The 12,041-nt window shown below is 45.2% G+C and overlaps 1 protein-coding gene across 12 annotated transcripts in view; it reads right to left on the reverse strand.

Moving 5' to 3' along the window:
- The window catches only part of col13a1 (collagen, type XIII, alpha 1), a 227,927-nt gene that overhangs the window by 112,176 nt on the left and 103,710 nt on the right, over window positions 1-12,041 (reverse strand). For 10 of the 12 annotated variants that reach the window (XM_078530917.1, XM_078530915.1, XM_078530913.1 and 7 more), the window contains one exon: window positions 6,369-6,419. The exons of the other annotated variants lie outside the window; for them this stretch is intronic. In XM_078530917.1, the coding sequence (XP_078387043.1) occupies window positions 6,369-6,419 (51 nt within the window). The remainder of the gene's footprint in view (window positions 1-6,368; window positions 6,420-12,041) is intronic. 12 annotated transcript variants of the gene reach the window in all.

The following is a 12,041-nucleotide window of genomic DNA, read 5'->3' on the forward strand; positions in this document are numbered from 1 at the left end:
ATTAACTCATTCACTTTCCACTGCACATTTCTCATTCTTTGTGTGTCTTGTGATTTGATGCACAAGTAAAGGAGGTTAAAGGATGGGCTACAATTGGTCGGTGCATGCAGGGGTAGTTCAAGCCCCATTCTGAAGCAATGCATCTGGTTCTCATTTTTTGTATAATACTTTGACAAAACCTGAGGTAAGGGTGGGTTTCAGTGCAGGGGTTACTCTGTCATACAGACTGCGGGGGGGGGTGGGCTGAGATTTCACAGTGCCATTACCGGCAGAAAGGCATAATCACAGTGTGACAAGTTTACACGAACAACGCGGATATAGGGATATCTAATGAAAAGGTTGAAAGGAGTGTGTATAAGATATATACACAATATGCATACACGTTTACATATGTATCCAAGAAAAAGGAACAAAATCTCGGGCAGAATTTTGAGTTTGGCAGGCGGGCGCAGTTGGTGGGCCTGGGAGCGGCTGGGAAACAGGCTGCTGCCCGCGATCAGCCCCTGACCGTGATTTCACACTGGTGCCAATTAAGGCCACCCAGCATGAAACACAGCTCCTCACTGGTTGGGAAGAGCTGAGTGGGAGCAGAGGCCTGTCAGCCACCAGGTCCAATGGCGATCCGGCAGCAGGTTTAAAAATGGCCCAGGCAGCCGCTGGAAGGCTGCCATGGAAGAAGGTTTGTTCTGTGTTAGCAAAGTGATGGAGTCGAGTGCAGCTGGAGACGCCAAGCGGGAGGGCAGGTTGGGCAAGCACTCAGCCCCCTGCTTTTTGGACGAGTGCCTCACGGTCCTCCTGCAGGAGGTGGCTGCCGGGAGGGACACCCTTGTCCCCAGAGGTGGGAGAAGGAGGCCACCGCACCTCACAAAGAGGGCATGGGAGGTGGTTGCAGCGCTGGTTAGCAGCCATGACGTGGGGCAGTGCACACGGGTGCAGTTCCAGAAGAGGTTCAATGACCTGCTGTGCTCAGGAAGGGTGAGTACCGTGTTGGCATGGGTCAATGTGCAGGAGTGTTAAGGTGTGGCCGTTCCCCTCCGTGGACCCCAGGGGTGCTACAGTCTGAGTGCCAACTGTCAATGACGTCTGAACTGGCCAAGGAGGTGAGCCCTGACTGCTTGGACTGAGTGCCTTGCAGCTCGAGGGCCACAACTCAGATGTTCCCTGCGAGGTGTTCCTCAGGTGGGGTTGGCCAGGCTGCAATGGTGCTGCAGGTAGAGAGTGGACTAATCAATGCTCCTCTGTCATTTCAGGAGAAGACAAGCCTTAACTAAGCAGAGAGGTAACGTACGGCCGGAGGTCCACCCAATCTGCTGCTGCTCATCAGGTTCGAGCAGAAAGCCCTTGAGCTGGAGAGCCAGCACGCTCCATGTGCAACCAGGTGTGGAGAGGTGGGGGTGCCAGACGAAGGTCAGAGTGCAGTGCACAGAGGTGAGAGTTTCGGATTGTGCAAACATTCTAGTGCAGTCTCTTCATTGATGGGAGCCTCAAACCTGGAGAACCCCATTGATCATTGAAAGACGATGGCACCATGATGCAGATCTCCATTGTCTCACCAGGGTGCCTGACATGCACAGTGACAGCGTGATGACTTTAACTAATGACATGTCCTTGTTCTCCCTTTTAGATTCCTCGCACACACTCGCTGTCTGGACACCGAAGGACCACCCCTGACGCTGGAGGATCACCCGGCTTCATTTGCACTTGCGTCAAATTCTCTCTCGGCACCTGATCAGATACCAGCACCTTGGTGGGCATTAGATCAGTGGCTAGAATGTCGGTGCACATTGGCGAGGGCACATCACACTTGTTTGTGGTGCAGGCAGAGGCAGAGAGTGCCCAGGACGCTGGCAGTCGGAGGACTGCTGGGGACCAGGATGATGCTCAGTCGATGGCAGATGATGAGCCTCTGGAGTCATCTATTAGGCGGCAGATGCTGGATGTCCAGCGAGATGTGTGGGAGGATCTGGCAGCTCCTGCGCCCCTCTGCCAGTGACCGTGGCATCTGATGAGGCTGTGGTGACTGGGGAAATGCCAGGCGTGGCACTGGCCGTTCCCTCCCTGGTGGGGCCAGCACAGGTTCCACTGGCCAGAGGACAACTGCCAATATCATCAAAGCCAACAAGATAGCAGAGTCAGCAGGCTGTCTCCAATGCTGGTGCCAGTAGAGGGGCAGGGGACACCAAGCCATAGCACTCGCAAACTTAAGTTAAAGGCATCATGAGCACAAGAGGGGCAATTCACGGGTGACTTTCTGTTCATTTATGTTTGGTTTATATGTCTGCTGGTGTGGACATCAACACCAGTAACGGTAATGTCATTATGCATTCAATGTGACAATAACATTAAATTTGCCTTGGTTCTTCTGATGGCCTAAGTATGCGTCACCATTTTTCTTTCTGGTGCAGGGTACGCCTGTATGTAATGCTGGACGTGAGTGGCTAGATACTTTGTTGCACAGACATCAAGTGGACTTTGGGTGCAAATGAAAGGGTCATTTCAGACATCCCGGGATGGAGGGGGCAGCCCTGGCGTGAGGTGGAAGCTGATCTTTGGTAGCCTAGTTGAAGGAGCGTTGGATCAATGCATCCCAGGTGTCCCTGCCTCCCTAGAGGTTTCCGAGGTCTGCCTCCATGTCCTCAGTGTTCTCCTCACCGTGCTCCTCTTCTGATTCACTAATAGACTCATCATCTGTGGCCTGTGCAGCTATGTCAAGATCCTCTTTCTCCAGTGGCTCCCCCTTTACCAGTGCCAGATTGTGGAGAGCGCAGCATGCAACCACTATCAGTGACACCCGCTCTGGGGGGTATTGTAATGCTCCCCCTGAACGGTCCAGGCATCAGAAGTGCATCTTGAAAAGAAATATGGTCCTTTCTATAACCCCCATGTGGAGGCATGTCTCCTATTGTAACGCTGTTCTGCCTCTGCTCTTGGGTGGCGGAGAGGTGTCATGAGCCACCTCTTCAATGGGATAGCCCTCGTCACCCAGCAGCCATCCATCCAGTCGGGCTGGTGCACTGCAGAGCCTTGGCACCTGGGAGAGTCTCAGGATGTAAGCGTCATGGGAGCTGCCTGGGTACCTTGCACAGACTTGCAGAATCTGCATCCTGTGGTCACGCACTATCTGCACATTCATGGAGTGGAATCCCTTCCTGTTGGCGAAGGCACTGGGCTGACCCGCTGGCGCCTTGATGGCCACATGTGTGCAGGCGATTGCACCCTGGACACGGGGGAACCCAGCAATGGCCACGAAGCCTCTGGCTCACTCAGCCTGGCTGGCCTCGTCCGTATGATAAAGAATAAAGGTCAGTACCCACCTGAACAGAGCTTCTGTCACCAGCTTCACACAACCGTGGACAGCTGATTGGGAGACTCCACACAGATCCCCCACTGACCCCTGGAAAGAGCTGGAGGTGTAGAAGTTGAGGGCTGCTGTGACCTTCAGAGCCACTGGCATGGGGGGTCCACCCGCACAGTTGGAGCTGATCTCAGGCCCAATCACCTGACAAATGGAGGTCACAGTTTCCCTCGAGAGGCGGAGCCTCCTTCAGCATTGCACCTTGGACATATTGAGGTAGCTGCATCTCGCCTGTAAACCCTGGTAGTAGGATAGTGGCATCTTCTGCGGCCCCTTCCGCCTTGGACTTCCTGCTGACCCTGCGTCCCTTGTGCCTGCGCCTCTCCTCCCACAGGTCCCTCCCCTGGAAGCTGCATTGGGACACCTGGCCTGCTCTCTCTTCTGTCCCTCTCTTCCTCCTCAGAGAGGATGGCACCAGTGGAGACCACAATCCCCATTTCCAGGGTAACAGAAGGCTGTCTGATACCTGGAAGGGTCCACATGGTCTGAATCCTACGGGGACCTTGGCGACACCAATAAGTCCTGAGACGAAGCTTGGAAATGCTAACAATGAAGCCCCGAACAGAGATGAAGCTGCCAAGTATCAATAATCAACCAGCAGCAAACTATCTCTAAAACTCCTCACTGCTCACACTTTTTATCCTGCCCTTTAGCAAATTGTCAGCTGCCCACCTGCCTGTGCGACTAGAACAAAATCGCAGGGGCCAACGTAAAATACAGCTTAATTGCCTTTTTAGTGGCCTTATCTGTCCTTGTAATTGATGGCGGGCGTGGCTCCGACTTATGTGTGCGCCCGCCGACCAAAATATTGCGCGAGTGCGCGATGACGCCAGGATGCTCACCTGATACCATCACACGTTATTTTACGCTCGAGTGAATCGGGCATGCGCCCGCCCACTCAGTGAAAAATTCTGCCCCTAGAGCTTTGAAAGTTGTGTCGGTTTTCCAGTTGTTTACTTACAATAAAATTCACTAAGATGTTTGGCGACATTGTTTTGTATAATGCAAATATCATTAGCTGGAAACTTCAAGGAACATGTAAATATACGGCCAACTGTGAGACAGATGGTAACTGTATTATCAAATGTAAATTAATTATGACCGTAAAGCACTTATATTATCAACAGATTGCTCAAAAACTCACTTTATTTAATTTAAATTCTTCTTTGAAGGTTTTCCAGTAAGTTTGGTTTCGTTTAATGCGGTGCAAGTTATAGGTCTGAAAACTAGGAACTATGATTTCCTACGTCCACTAATTTTAGCAAAGTAAGTATAGGTGGGGATAAAGCAGCAATGAACACTTCATACTTTAACCTACTTGTTTGCTACAGCTAATTATCAGAAGGAAGTGCATTCCCAAATTTTGTTCCATTTTTGATCCAATTTTTATTGTTCTACTCAATAAGGTTAGAAAGTTAAAAATTCGCTGGCCCCTAAAATTACACTTTCCCACAAAAGACAAACATAACTTTAGGAATCGATGGCAGAAAACACTGGGTGGAAGCGGGGGCGGGGCCAGAAGACACAGCAAACCGTTCAAAAGCCTGGTGACTTCAGCAAGACTGGAAAATCCCACTGGCGAGAGGGGCAGTAAAATTCTGCCCACTGTTTTTTTTCCATCCTGAACCTTTCCAACAATAGTTAAAATTTTCATCAGAAAACATTTGACAGGACATACTAAGAATGAATATTTTCTCCTTCTCCCCATCAACAACTTGCATTTATACAGCACTATTAATATAGTAAAACATCCCAAAGCACTTTGTGAGCATTACCAAACTAAATTTGACACTGAGCAACGTAAAGAGTATTTAGGACAGTGATCAAAGTGGCAGGTTTTAATGAGCATCTTAGGGGAGAGAGGGTAGATTGGAGGAGAGGTTTAAGGCCTACGCAATTGAAGGCATGGCTGCCAACAATGGAGTGATTAAAATCAGAGATATGCAAGTGGTCATAACTGGAAGAGACCAGAGACCTCAGGCAGCTATAGGGATGGAGGAGGTTACGGAGATAGGGAATAGGGAACCATAGAGGGATTTGCAGCACAGAAATGGATCATTTGGCCCAACTGGTCCATGCTGGTGTTAATGCTCCACATGAGCTTCTTCTCACCCTTTTTCATTTAACCCTATCAGTCTATCCTTCTATTCATTTTTCCCTTATATATTCATCTAGCTTCACCTTAAATGCATTTATATCATTTGCCTCAACTACTTTTTGTGGTGGCGAGTTCCCCATTCTCACCACTCTCTGGGCTTTTTTTATTCATTCATGGGATGTGGGCGTCACTGGCTAGGCCAGCATTTATTGCTCATCCCTAATTGCCCTTGTTCAGAGGGCATTGAAGAGTCAAGAAAAGAAGTAAAGAAGTTTTTCCTGAATTCCCTATTGGATTTATTGGTGACTATCTTATATTTATGGCCCATAATTCTGGTCTCCCCCGCAAGTGGAAACATCTTCTCTATGTCTTCCCTATCAAACCCTTGGGAGTCGTTGACTAGGCCAGTATTTTTTGTCCATCATTAATTGCCCTTGAGAAGGTGGTGGTGAGCTACCTTCTATAACCCCTGTAGTCCATGTGGCATAGGTACAATCACAGTGCTGTTAGGGAAGGAGTTCCAGGATTTTGACCCAGTTCCTTTAAGGAATTCATAGCAAAAAATAATTTAGGATGATATAAAAGGCTGTTAGAGTCAATTATATCTTGACGTCCTTGGCATGCCAATAAACATCTGGATTTTATTAAAATCTTTCATACTGCACAGATTACCAAGATAAATTACTCCTCCTCAAATAAACTATGTTACAGCCATTGAATAAGTAAAAGAAAACAAAATTTATGACAACAGCATGCAATGAGACTCTTACACCTAGAAAGCAATGGCTATGTTTACATTTCTGCTACATAACAGTCAACAGCTGCACTGGTAGATATTCCACTATTTCCTGTCCAAACACATCACAACCAAGCACAATGTGGAACAAGGAATCAATAATAGATGATGGGACTCACAGGAGGGCCACGGGGTCCAATGATTGAGATGCCAGGATCTCCTGGAGCTCCCTGTGGTAGAAGGGGAAAAGGCAATCAGAAAAAGCACCCATTACAATCCACACAAATAGATTACGTCTTATTGTGAATCTCCTTTTGCATGTACTGTCTCCTGATAGTTGTTTCCACCTGATGCTTAGATTTATTAGTGATTTATCTTAGCCAAGATTCCAATTAAATTGACTACATGCCCTAAAAGGGTATGGTTTGTGGTCTCTCAACAGAGGTTAGAATTTCAATACTGGTAAACTCCAAACTCCATGTAAGCATCTCCATGAAGCATTAACTTAGCTCCAAGCTCCTCTGGTCTGCATTAGGTATGACATATGACATTCACTATAGTGGGCAACTCATCATACCCCTCACCCTCCATGACCGGCTCTCAAGGAACACAATGGTGTCTTTTCCTGAAAATAGATACAGCTCAAGTACTTTTTGACTGTTTACAAACCAGAATGCATTTGACTGTTTTTTTACAATCTTTTAAAAGTTTTCAATCCCTTCTTTTGCTTGCCTTCCCCATGGTCAATGTATAGCATTTACTACCTATTACCCATGAAGATAGTTGTCTAGTAATTTACAGTTGGGCATGTGGCTATGTTGTTCTAGGACTGCTTGTAAAACACATGTTAGAGCTTGTTTCAGTAACCCTTTGTCACCTTGCTCCTTTCTCTGTTTTCCTTTCTTGCGAAGGCAAATCACCAATTTTATACTCAGTACCTTCCCATGACTCTACTTAGAATTTTACAGCGTAGAAGTGAGCCATTTGGCCTGTTACGCCTGTAATGGCTCTTTGAAAGAGCATTTGAATCATCAGGAACCATGGAACCCATCAAAGCCTCCTGCTGTTTTTACCTGGCCCCGATTACATGGATATGTCCAGCAGCTTGTTAGCAACTAGAGGTTCAAACCCAATTTCCTCCCCCTTTCCAGCCCGGAGATACCAAGGAGAATGTTATCACTTGTACTTCTATCATCTTCCTATGTAACTAAGTGAATCTGACTCAGCAAGGGCCAGGAGTTAGGCCTGGCAACATCCTGATGTGTACTGTTGTGTGTCATACTACATAATGCATTCCCATCTCAACTACTGGAAGATCTTGTAAACTAAGATTTATATTATGGATGAAATCTCAAGAGCATCAAAAATCCACCAAATCAAATGCCTAATTACAGGACTATGTACATGGTGCAAATGAATGTGAATTGTGAACTGAAATTCTATAACTGGTTCACCTATTGATTCTGAAATGCAATCTAATTGCAGCATCGCAAAAGCAAAATGGACATTTTACCTAATTTTATTTCTAGATATGGAAAAAATATTAATTGCACTTTAGCACCTTATTACCACTGGATGGCCAAGAAATGAGTTTGTATCTGGTAGTAGGTTATATAAGTTGCCACACCTGCTGATGCTTCATTTATATTTTATGATTGTAATAGATTTATGTTTTAAACAAAGTAGATTTTGTTTTCAACTGGTCAGTAGACAGTATGGCAAGAACACGTGACAAAAGGAGATTTTATTCCCAATTTCTAAGTCACAAATCTGAAATTGCGTGCATATATGTTAAAATAAGGCTGCAATCACACGACAACATAATGTCTGTACAAAATGATCTGGCTTTCCACCAAGGCTGAGTTGTTGTGTAAATCCAGAGTCAAGGCCTAAGCTGGCTCTAGAAAGAGGTAACAATTTATGGTTTTTAAAGGTAAACTGTGCATATTTTGCTTGATGAAGACTTATTTCTCATACCTTTGCCAGCTGAGAAGCTGACAGTGAACAAATGCTGAATTAAATGGTTAGTAGTTCAATTGGAAAGACACCAGTCCGTACTTAGCTATTTTTATTTGTAATGATAAGTGAAACTCTTTTGCACTGATTACTTTTTAATATTATTTAATATTTTAATATTAAATACCATCCTAGTTTGGTAACTATCAAAACTTCTCCTTGGTGATTCTTTAAGGTTTCCACTGTAAGCACACAACTTGGTACCGTGGTGTCAGATGCCCAGGGTATTTCAATAGCTAAATCTTGAGGTAGATTAGATTTGGATCATCCAATTTGGACTAAAAAATTAGTAATGTGGACTCTCATGAAGAGGGGAATCCTGCTCTGCATTGGGCTGTGACTCCAGATTCACACTACAGAGCAAAGTGAAGTGCAAATATGGTCTAAGTTAACTTGCTTTAGAACACAATCCTCACCTAAAAGTTCCTTAAGGAAAGCAACAGAACAAAATTATCTATTGTTAGATTATGTTGCACAATGGTTGGAATCTTGTTCTCATCCCAAAACCAGGTTAAACAACTTCTAAAATGGTGTTATAAGTCAGTGTTAACTTGCAGTTATCGGTTTGCACTATAAGATGTTTTACTCAGTAATATGAATCTGAAGACCAGGACAGCCATGACCCATCATGATCTACTCTTTATTTAATTTGAGCAAACCAGGACATGGTGTCACAATTTCCAGCTTCCAACATCATTTATATAAACAACCAGATCATGGGTTATATGTCTGGAATATTTCAAGTCTGGTGAAATTGCTCAGATCTGATAATCATTTGTTAAGTTCTACATAGTAAATAAAGAAGTGAATCATTTAAAACATGGAGCTCAAATAGCTTCATAAAGGTTGAGAATTAAGCTTCATCAGTTCACAACAGAATCGATCCCTGAAGCACAGCTGAAATACCATTTACATGTAGTGTATGTTTTTATTCTTCTTCAGCCAGTTTTAAAGCAGCCCGTAACAGTCGGTCAATCATGGCAATACTTTTGAAAGGATTCTATGTCCCTTATTTCTGAGGCTGTTTAAAATAACTGACATTACATAAATCTAGGAATAATCCAGAGTCAATTATCAGGAAACATTGTGCCAAGTATATATTATAACTCTTGGTACAAATCCTGGATAACATCCTGCAGCAATTTCAACATGGGCAAACAAGCCTGCTCTCAGTTGCAGCACAAGTACTTGCTGGCGCTCACGCTATTTTAAAAAAAAAAAATTTCTTTCACTATGTAGTTTTTGGGAGAGAATGGGGCATTATGGGTTCAAGCATCATCAGTATGGCGGCTGGAGCTGTGAGAGATTGAATGCATTACCACCAGTTATTGTACAAAACTACAGGTTGAAGTAATAGAAGAAACTACCAACATCAAAAATCTTATCTTTGCAAGCTTGGAATTGTGCAACCCATGAAACATCGATAGACACATATTTCTTCTGTTTCATCATTTCCCAGTTTTATTATGGCTGTGGTTTCAGGGATAGTATTGTTTAGGTCCTGAATTTACATCAAGTAGTTACAAGTTAGTGTGACATCCTGCATTATGAAAAGTCTGCACAATAGGTTAAGTTAATTAACAACCACTAATTAGTGAACGGAAATATTTCAAAGGTCAGTTTTTGAATGAATTGACCATGAGGTACTATTTTTGACCAACATTTTTGGATTTTCAGCGCATAAATAATCATTCGTCATACAACTAATAATCTTTTTGCCAGGTGTGCTTCAAAAAAAGAAAACTTTCTGGATGCACTGTATTTCCGGACAACGATGATCTCATTTTCAAGCATGGTGCTTGAAGGGATTTGCTTTTCGCCAGTCTATTTGCTCAAGTACAAATCAAACTAGCCACAAAAAAAACAAGTCTGCAGCATGTTATAATTCAGGCTTGAACTGATGCCAATGTGGTTTACTTCAAACTCATGGTTTGATCCAAACCCTTCAATGCATTAACCATTGCTTACAGACAGCTTTTGCGTAATCTTCACTTAATTATCATTGGGCCAGGTGGGTTGTCTTATATCCTGAACACACTTCCACTTGGGTGGAATTAATCAAAGCTGAAAGACTAGACTTGACTTGATCAAACTTAGAATTGGGCTCATGCCAAGATTCGGTGAAGTTTGGAAGACCAAAATAATATGCACAGTCTTTGAGATTACCTATTCTCCAAGTTTTTCTAAATCAGACTGGTATTCATCTTGTGAAGGGACATGTCACACTTTCCTCTACCCACTCTACACAATTACCAAGACAAGTCAGACAGAATGGTCAAATATAATTCTTGTCATTCCCAGCCAACAATTAAAATATTTATTGATTCTTTGGGTGGAATTGTCCATGCCCGCTGGTGTTGGGCATGCTTGGCAGTGTGAGTGGACAATATGGCGAGAAGGCCAGAAATCAGTTTCACGGCATTGTGAAACCTGTTTGCGATCGGCCGCTCAGCTTGTCAATGGTGGGCCACATTTCCAGCCATCGGGTGTCAAGAAACTCATTATGATACATCTGCACATCATTGTAAAGTCAACCCGCCGGACTCATCCCCTCGCAATGGATTGTCCGCCCAACACGACGACGTGTTTCACAACTGCACATAAGTGAAGTGCACCTGGCGAGCTGCACTTTGCTCAGGACCTGCAGGTTTGATTGCCTATCTAGCTTCGGGCAGCACTCGCGGTCATCAGCACCAGGCTTTGCAGATAGCACTTTTAGGGGAGCTTACGGGCAGGTCTCTACCATCAGGTCAGCCATAAGGTGGGCGTGGCTCTGTATGGCTGCAGGGCTAGGGCTTGCCTGGGGAAGGGGGAGAAGTGGCCTCAGGCACGAGAAGAGGCTGCAGGCTGAGGGCTGTACTGGGGAAGGGGGGTATCCCAGCATGTGAGAGGGGCACATGTTGATCTGTACAAGTAGCCTCAAGATGGTGAGGGCTGAGGTGGCAGTCTCCAGATCAGATAAGGTCAGATGCAGATGTGAGGGTGCGTGTGAAAGAGTGAGTGGTGATGTCCCTTGAGCTGGAAGTGAGTGAGATGCCAGTGAATGTGTGATGGTCTTGTGACTGTGTGGGTTGAGAGTGACGAGATGGTTGCTTTACCCTGGTTGCACGGATGAGATCATTCATCCTCTTTCTGCACTGGATGGCCAACCTCTTCTGCGCAGCGTTGGCACTGACCACCACTGCCACCGCCTCCCAAGCTGGAGTGGTAACATTGCTGCCCCTCCTGCAGCCAGAGCGGAGGTAGAGGACATCACAGCAGGCCTCCACAGCATCCAAAAGGTGCTTGAGGGACGTGTCACTAAACCTGGGGGCTGCAGTCTTCTTGCCTTTCAAGGCCATGTCTTACTTACAGCAGTCCTGGGCAAGGAGCGCTGAGAGGTGTGGGTGCGGCTGTACTTTAACTGTGGCACCCGGTGTGATGAAGCAGCGAGGTGACAGCCTGGTGGATGAATTGGAGCCTGCCCGCCATGAAATCGCTAGGCTTTCCGGGAATGCATAATTAATGCGGCAACTTTGGGATGCCGGCCAGCAGATAAAATGTCGTTTTACCTTCGCTTAGTGCAAAGCTGGGACAATGCCGCTCTTTATATTCAATTGACAAATATTCCAAGGCTCTGCTGTTGGCATGAGAGATCTCATGGACAGTAGGAATTGGTTGGGAAATTGGGATTGTCTTAACCAACAAAACACATCTTTTCCACATAAACTGAGCTCATTGTGGATCTTGAGATCAAACCTGCTCAAATTATCTTCTTAAAGGCAAGTTATTTTATTTTGTTCAAGTTTGCTTCTTGTTTTAATTGCTGCTGCCAAGATACACATTTTCATGTTTTT

The sequence above is a fragment of the Cetorhinus maximus genome, chromosome 27 (assembly GCF_964194155.1).
Source record: "Cetorhinus maximus chromosome 27, sCetMax3.hap1.1, whole genome shotgun sequence".
Lineage (NCBI taxonomy): Eukaryota > Metazoa > Chordata > Chondrichthyes > Lamniformes > Cetorhinidae > Cetorhinus > Cetorhinus maximus.